Below are 9,244 nucleotides of genomic sequence, written 5' to 3' on the forward strand. Positions count from 1 at the left end.
TTAAAACTTCCCGCAAAAAATCTTGGTTTCTATTGGCTCGCGCTGCGCCCGTTTTACACCCAGGTAAATTGCTATTGACACGATTCTCGTCCTTAAGCTGGATTCACATGAATACGAAATCCGACGATACGGTCATCCGAAATGCTTATGATTGGTCAATAGTTTGAAATGACAAGCACATTTCAAATTATTGACCAATCATAAGCATTTCGGATGACCGTATCGTCGGATTTCGTCTTAGACTCTCTTTCCTTGTCTAGGATTTCGTATTCATGTGAATCCAGCTTTAACTGTTGCACTTATTTTTGAGTTTTTGTGTGTTCTTAGTCCATTTGCATAAATTTTAACAAAAAAAAACAGTCCTTTTAAGAACTAAAGTTGATATTTCGCGTCCTAAGTGTACTGGAATTAGTGATGGATTCAACTCCAAGTACCAGTAAAGCAACTGGGATTGTTGCCCCTTCGAAACGGTCTGGTTGTCATAACGCTGTTGCAAATGTGAGGTCTGACGACTGGCGGAATTGTCTGCAACACGTTATTAAGGCTCCTCTGTAGTCAATTTGTATTTCAATGTTATTGCAATGGGTTAGACCACCAACAATACACATCTCTAGATGGGTGAGACCAACGATGTATCTCTATCCTTTCCAGTTTTGCATATTCTCTTCATTTATTGTTAAACACAATAGACCATGTATAATGGTCAAGGACTAATATTATGTAAACAAGTTTCGCGAAAAGTTGTACAATATTTGAATGGAGATGCACAAATGCCTATTTCTTTTACTATTGAGTAAATTACTTATTCAATGCATTTACTGAATTTTTCTATAATGACACCTTCTGTAAATTACCTGGTTCTTAGGTCATTAGTGGACTAGATTAGCATTGTTTGTTAACATTTTTAATTACCCCTTTATTTCCTGTGACTTTTTCTAATCAATTTTACTGATTTATAGATTTTTATAGTCATTAGATAGACATGTGCATGAATGAATTCACTTAGAACTTAGGTATGGTAGAACCTAATAAACCGGCACTTTGAACACCTAAAATAAATCTCTTTATTTTCTTATATATATTAAGGGTGAACAACAACAAAAAATGTATTTTTTTTATAAAAATGGTAGCTAACATTTAAAATTCTGTTACAATGATAAAAAGTATAACATATACCGATTTTTAATAAATTCTTATCTTTTCAAAAAATAATAATTGTACATTTAGCGTTATACTTATTTATATTTATGCACAACCCATGTAGAATTTTTCCGAACATTTTATGTGCAGCAAGATGACTTCGCTTTTTTGTCCTAAATTGAGAATTCAGTTGTAAAATTTGTTGATTCCGCGGTTGATCCTCTATTTTCTGAGAGGAAAAATCCGAGATGATATCAGTTCATATTCGCAAAGTTGATGTGAAGTTTGCGGGATTCCATCATATTCTCAAACGGAAAAAATAAATAGTTGAATTTTTTAAAAGTGGGAGAATTTTTTTACCCACCACTAATTACCGGGAAAACCCAAAATGTCACCCATGTTTTGATACAAATATTCATTTTCGTGATGTCTCACTATCTTGACTTGACATGAGCAAAACAATGACACTTTTTTTTAAATAAATTTTTCTACAATCGATATCCAAAGTAGGCATTTGCGCTCGTATTTGACAACGCAAACGTCATCTTTTTCGAGGAATGTCACTTTGTCGCTTATAAGCGACAAAATAGAAAAAACGCTCGCTCTCCCAATTATTAACTATAAATCAAATATGCATTGCTCAGAGTATCCAATGACAACGAGTAAATGACATCTTTAATTTGGGTATAAGATTATGATGATTTGAGTGAAAAATTTAAATTTCTGGAAATATGTGAACTGCTCGATTGTAGAAAAAATCTTGTGTGTAATTCGAGCGCAAATTGATTGTCGATTTCAAGAGATTGCCGCGCTCCTTCGTCGCGCGTCAACTGTCTCTTTCAATCGACAATATATCATTTTGCGCTCTTAATACACAAATAGCTATTGTCAGTGTCGCCTATTATCAGGTTGTTCGGAAAGTCATTTCGTTTTTCTTCAACAGAGAACCTAATTGTATTGTTTCACAGCCAACTTTACACTTAAGCCGCATAAACATTAAAATTTTGACAGCTGACATAGTAATGCTTGTATGTTAAAAGTTTTGTTTGATTCTTTGCAATAGTTTTTGTTTGGTGCCCTATCAAAGATGGAAAATCAAAATCAGCATTTTCGACATATTTTACTCTTTTACTATCGAAAAGGTAAAAATGCAGTTCAGGCAAGGCGGAAATTGTGCGATGTGTATGGAGAAGATGTACTGACTGAACGACAATGCCAAAATTGGTTTGCAAAATTTCGTTCCGGCAATTTCGATCTTGAAGATGCACCACGTTCTGGAAGACCCGTTGAAGCCGATGGAGACGAAATAAAGGCATTGGTAGATGCAAACCGTCAAATAACCACTCGTGAGATTGCTGAGAGGTTACATTTATCGAATTCGACCGTTCATCATCACGTGAAACGTCTTGGTTTTATTTCAAAACTTAACATATGGGTTCCACATGTTCTTACAGAGCGACTGTGATTTGCTTCTCAAACGTCAAGAAAATGATCCAGTTTTGAAGCGTATCATTACTGGCGACGAGAAATAGGTTGTTTACAAAAATGTTAAGCGGAAGAGATCATGGAGTAAAAAAGGTGAACCAGCTCAAACCACTGCGAAGGCCGATATTCACCAAAAAAAGGTTATGCTATATGTTTGGTGGGATTTCAAAGGGATAGTTTTTTTTGAGCTTCTACCGGACAATACCACGATTAATTCTGAAGTGTATTGTGGTCATTGAACGATTCACTTAAACAGAAAAGGCCAGAATTGGTCAATAGAAAACGTGTAGTGTTCCGCCACGATAATGCGAGACCTCACACAAGTTTGGTAACCCGCCAAAAGCTTTTACAGCTTGAATGGGATGTACTACCACACCCACCATATTCTCCAGATTTGGCACCTTCAGACTACTACTTGTTCCGGTCTCTGCAAAATTTTTTGGACGGGAAGACCTTCACCTCAAATGAAGACGTCAAATTTCACTTGGACCAGTATTTTGCCAGCAAAGACCAGAAGTTTTATGAGCGTGGAATCAATCTCCTGCCCGAAAGATGGCAAAAGGTATTGGACCAAAATAGAGAATATATAATTTAATAAAATGTTTATACACTTTAAAAAATTCGTCTTTCATTTTCACCACACAAAACGAAATGACTTTCCGAACAACCCCAATAGTTATCGTATCCCGCTTAAAATTTAGCTAAAAAGGGGAATTGGAACATTTTTTGTAACAGTTAAAATGAACAAGTGCAATCGAATTTCTTTGAAATGGTAGGCTCAGAATGTGAAAACTATTGGGCGCAACTTTGTCACCAATTTATTTGTAAAAATCGAAATTTGTCGTTCCTTCATTTTTTTGATATTCCTGATATCTGATTATATTGAAAAAATAAGTAGCACTTGCCTCTCTAAGTCTCGACTCAGTAGTAGTGTTTGCGAATTGTGATACTGTGCTACCCGCTTGTGTGGTGGTCATGCGTTAGTCCAAAAAATCAAAACGGTGCCACATTTCTACACAAGAACAAATTTGCGGCAAAAATGCTTCTAATTACTGGTACAGTCGTATTCCGCCTAGGGGTTTAGCTAAAAATTGGGCTACTATTTGATACCTTCCTAAACAAATTTCTTGAAGCATCCTGATAGAATAGAAAAGGTTTTAGAAATCAAAAATTATTTCCAATGTACCTACAATAAATATGCATTTAGTGCACTTTTCGTCTTATGAATATGCGACATTATGATTCACAAATCAACAGCATTCATGAACATTAGCTAATTATATAGTAATTTATCTAATCCATATCATTAGGAACGGCGTAACAATGTGCAGGATAATGCCAGGTAGTTTCTTTTGTTTTCCCTTTCAAGTAATGAGTTATCGCCTCAGGAATTATAGTGCAATATGAGTTGCCTATTCTTACGTTAGCGTTTTGATTTTTTCTAAAGATCGCGATACATATTTTTTAAAAGTTATGCATTATCATAATAGGTTGAAATAATATCTTTAAGTACCGCCGTAGGAAATACTGTCGGATTTCCAAATTGGTGCTGTAGGTTTTTCTACTCCCGTTACAACGGCTGTTATTTACGAAAAACGATTTTTCTATTCATCGATCTTCCTAAAAAACTAAGATCGATATTTCAACTTTTTTTAAGTACCGCCGTTCTTTTCATCATTGCAAAGAATATCCACTATCGAGAATTTGTTAGACTGCAACTACAAAAGCAGCATTTCATAAGAAAGTTTAGCTATTTTTCCAATATGGCGGATTGACTGCAGAGGAGCCTTAAGGAAGAAAATAAGATGTGTAGATTGGATGGCCTAATGGATACACTTATAGAACCATGAATTATTTCACTCGGATCGGAGGACAGTGACAGTTTTAATGAACTTTTGGAAGACAGTGACTAAATCGCTTATACATAAATCAGTGAACGGTGCTGTTTAATAATATTGTTCTGAATTTGTTCAATAACTTAACATTTGTTGTAAATTGTAATGCGGATTGTGTAGTAGTACAACGATAAAACATTTAAAACTACAATTCAAAATAATGTTTCAAAGGCTAATAAATGTATGCAGGATTATTACCTATTATCAATTACCTGTTTATTATAATTCGCTTTTAAAAGTATGATGTATGCATAATATAAAGGAGTTCCTACCAAATAATAACAAAACCATAAATAATGAAATCTATCCAAATGTGACAGAAAAGCACATCACACAACCCACAATACATGTCTGTATAAAATGAGTATTATTTTTGTTACTAGATTCTAGTGACATTTTCAGTGTAAATCAGGTTTTTAAATCCGTCTTCCTAGTTAAAGTAGTTAGAGCACAGCATACCCAGACCAGCATGAAAACTTACTCCTGTAAAATTTTGTTCTCTAAATTTGACCTTGCGCCATTTGCATTGGTATAAAAGGCAGAGCCGTATTCAGAAAATTTAATATAAATGGTGACAGCTTGGTATAGGTATCAACAGGACCGTATCAAGTAGTAGATTTGTATATCGATGCACTGTTTTTTTAAGGTAGAAAAATAACAATGTGAGATAGAATAAACTTTATTGGTGGCGCCAGATAATAAGTTTTTGAGTGTTATTTGTTTTAAAATTCCTATTTATAATTTTTAGTGTATAAAACAATCTGGTCCGAATGTAAAGTTTTAAAACATATTGCAATGGAAAGTGTTTGCAAGGGTGTGAATATTTCACTTGTGGAGAGGTGGAAAGTATGTAAATAAAATTACTACGCCACTGCTAGGAACGAAATCATATATATAAGAGAAGAACGAAATAATGAATCGCGCAAACAACAAATTGACTACGCCCATGATAAATCTATACCAAGATGGCAGGATGCGCGATTAGTTGCGCAAAATTTTCCCGCGCTAGTGAGTTTTCATGCTGTTCTGGGTATGCTGTGGTTAGAGCGCGTTCGGCTGAAGTCAAGTCATGTACTCGGCCTACCTATTACTTACGGTAAACGTCCCCAAAAAAATGTTGTTATGAAGGAAACATAATTAGAAATACGGTATGAGTGGTATTTTGTACCTCAGCACAATGCAAACGTCTTACATGATTTTTAAAAAGGTATATACAGTAGTCAACTTGACTAGTCTCCTCCTTACTTTTCGACCCTGTTTCAAACCTTTGCACACTAAATGTTGACGACACACCGCGACTAACATTCACAGTGTAAGCGGTAAATCCTAAACGAATATATTTTTAATCAAAACGTATGCGAGACGTATGTCAAAGCCGGGAAACTAAACAATTTGGCGTTTTACGTGAAGTCGGTGTAGTGGATTTGGTTTTTCGATGTTGGCGCCAGAAATCCCCAGCCGCTATCTTGATCTCGATCCGATCAGTGTGTCAACAAGACGTGTGCAGGCCTTTATAAATATCGCTGGTTTTGGTGTTCTTTCTGAAAGACACCATGCCTTTTGTGAAGAAAAGTGCTCAGCAGAAGAAGGAAAAGATTGTCCTAGCTCAGCTATATACTAGACCTAGTGGAAAAGTCATCATATTTAAACGCGTGCTGCATAGCGTGCTGCCGCGTCAGAGCAGACGCCGCTCTGGCGGTAAATATCTTCCTTATTTCATCATGAACATGTACTTTTCCGTGCATATTTAGATTCGTCACAAAATTTCGCTTCTAATGAGACCCATCTCATTTAAGTCTTGATACAAAAACATTCGCTAGCTCAGAAAAACTGAGTCTGTCCATAAGAGCCCATGTTAAAATACCCTGTTTTTACTGTCAAATATCTCAGAAACGGCACATAGGAACACTTTTTTCTTGACCATTAGAAAGTGCGTCTCTCAGAGAATAAGTGACCAAATTTTCACCAACTTCTTGTTACTTTTACCTAGGCGCTCTAACTACTTTAATAATAACAGAGTATAGATATATAATATACTATTAAAACTCTCCAAAAATTAAAACTTCTTTAATTAATTGTGCGGCCTGCGGACGTCTTAAAAAACTGTAATTGGTCTTAAAATTTAAATTATGTAGAGCGCTTCTTTTGAGACCCCTTGTGACTTAATCGGATGTTGTATAGGCACCACTTTTATTTAGCTACTGTTAATTGCAATTTTTAAAGTCGATAGTTCAGTAAGACTCATTGCTAATTGGAATTCCTCAAGTCGGCATAAAGGTCGCTCATCAAAACTGATATTGGCGTAACCCTGTATGGCCTTGCAGATTTAATGCTTGTTTTAATTTACCATAGAGGAAACAAAAACCTGCTAATAATGACTTAATGGAATTGAAATTCTAAAATATTAATTTTCCATGGCCACTTTTTCTGTCCGTCCAAAAACTCTTGACAGCTGCTTCTGGTAAAGACAAGCATATCGCAGACTGTAAAAATCAGATGTGCGCATGCTCAAACTGTGCAATGTCAACTTTCTTATTTATAGTTATTTTTTGAAATTGAAAAAAAGCGTACCCAATGCTACTTTGAAATACCTTAACAAAGACAAAACGTAAATAAAATGCACCTGTGCAAGCACAAATTTAATAAGCAACAAGTAACAATTCTGTGTTCTTTTCAGAGTAACTGAAGGGTATAAAGTGTTTTCCTATGCTTTGGAAAGTTCCAACAACAGTAGCATTAGCAGCTTACTGTATTTACCAACATTGAAAAGAGTCGCTTGCGGCTTATCAAATGGAAGATTGTTTTTGTTAAATACCGAAGCCATTCCAAGTACCCCAACGTCAGAAGAAGGCAGCTTTGTTATGACCGAATTAGGATCAACATTTACTCTGTACTCTTTATGTGCAACGTTTAAAGAGGAAGGAACGTATGTATATTTATTCGTTTTTTAATTAGAAGATTGTACTTTAATTTAAGATCAAGTTGAGTTACCTGACCATCATATCGATTTTTACTGTAATTAAGTGACTTTTGTTTCAGTGTTTGCGAGCTGTGGTGTGGTCAATCTCATGGGCAAATTTCAATATATAGCATTAAAGATCACATTGTGACGAATCACGAAATTATAAACCATTTTCAATCAGTAATTGAATCCGCAAACGTCTTAAATCTTATTGCAAATGAGAATTCCATTTATTCGTACGTGTCACCTGGATGCATTGTATATCAATGGAGAATAAAAAGTCGCGATGTTGTGAACAAGTTGGACTGTTCCAAACTGGTTCCATGTTCCGAAAGTTTAAAATCCATCGCCATTGAGGAACATTTAAGTCCCACCAACTGTCAGGTTAGAAAGTTACACATTTCCTAAAGAAAACTAATTAATATATTTAAGGTTACGAGTTTGGCAATATTAAATTCAGAGTTGTATATTGGAACAAGTTGGGGCTGTATTATAATTGCAGAACGTTCGTCTTTGCGTCCCATAACGGTATTTAGACCATTTGAAGAAGAAGTGCGTGCGATAGTTCCATTAATAATGAATAAGAGTAGCAAGGAAAATAGTGATAATACCCCCTTATTAGCTACAATTGGTCGCGGTTATCGTAGTTTGTTAACCAGATATACTGATGTATCTATTAATATTGGAAATACAATTCAAAGTCCTACTGCAACAACATCTTTTTCTATTATTAACAAACAAAATATGTTCCTTTTACTGTGGCGCGCAGAGCATTGGGGTTCCTCCTAATTGTTATCAAATATTTTTTGGAGTTTTAAGTTTGATTTTTCCACCATGATAAGTTCAGGTAATTTTCAAAAGTTAGTGCCTGTTGATATAATCTGTAAATAGTTTTGAAATTTTATTTTTTTCACTTTCATTAATTTTATTAAAATGTGAGTTAAACACATGACTGTATTTTAAATGTTTACTGTATATTTGTGACTTGTTGATCAAATTGATGTAGTCTGTGATCTGTTATAGTAGTTTTAAATTTGTGATTTTATTACTTTATTGTATTATTTAGTGTGAATTTACACAATACATATACATTGTTAATGTTTGGATATTTTCCTAATAGAACTGAAACGAAAACCAGTACATGTTTCATCCTAGGCCCTTTTGACTATTTTACACCTACATTACCCAGAGCAATGATTTGAAATACAACCATTAGAAATAAAGGACATTTTGCTGTTTAGTTGCTGAACAGTGGTAGCACCATAGTTGCATTACCTGATTCATTATGAAGAAATGTTTGCTGTGGCCATTATTACTCTATTCTTATTGTACTTACAACTGCAAGCAAGAATTGATTCAAATTACTCAATGTTGAAAGGGGAATAGTTGCACAATGTGGTTGTTGATTCAGAGTTATGTAACTGTGTGAAATAAGAAATAAGCTGCAACATAGCTCCGTAAGAGGTAAGGAAAGGAGCATTCACAGTTCCGTAAGGCCGTAAAGGAGTATGAGTATTAGATTATTAGTATGAGTATAGACGTGCTTCATATTGCTCCAGTTGTCTTGGTAAACAATAAATTCAAGTGTAGGTACTAGTGATAACCTTTGGTGTTTATCGGCTTTTATGTTACACACAATCATTTGGAACTTACCAGTATCTACCTTTATCTACAAAACTTCGAAGTCATGGCACCAGTAGCGAATTTGTGCTTTCATTGTAATAAAACTGATACCAATCCTGTGGTGTACAGTGTGATGGTT

General features: G+C 34.9%; 1 protein-coding gene across 2 annotated transcripts in view; it reads left to right on the top strand.

Annotated features, from left to right (window-relative positions):
* LOC116173693 (leucine-rich repeat serine/threonine-protein kinase 1-like) overlaps positions 1–8,582 on the top strand; it is a 38,331-nt gene extending 29,749 nt beyond the window's left edge. For both annotated transcript variants that reach the window (XM_031491343.1, XM_031491342.1), the window contains exons 28-30: positions 7,198–7,446; positions 7,560–7,866; positions 7,915–8,582. In XM_031491343.1, coding sequence (XP_031347203.1) covers positions 7,198–7,446; positions 7,560–7,866; positions 7,915–8,271 — 913 coding nt within the window. In that variant the 3' untranslated portion in view covers positions 8,272–8,582. The remainder of the gene's footprint in view (positions 1–7,197; positions 7,447–7,559; positions 7,867–7,914) is intronic.
* The last annotated feature ends 662 nt before the right edge of the window (positions 8,583–9,244 follow it).

This window comes from Photinus pyralis, unplaced genomic scaffold (genome assembly GCF_008802855.1).
Source record: "Photinus pyralis isolate 1611_PpyrPB1 unplaced genomic scaffold, Ppyr1.3 Ppyr1.4_LG6, whole genome shotgun sequence".
In the NCBI taxonomy this organism is placed as follows: domain Eukaryota; kingdom Metazoa; phylum Arthropoda; class Insecta; order Coleoptera; family Lampyridae; genus Photinus; species Photinus pyralis.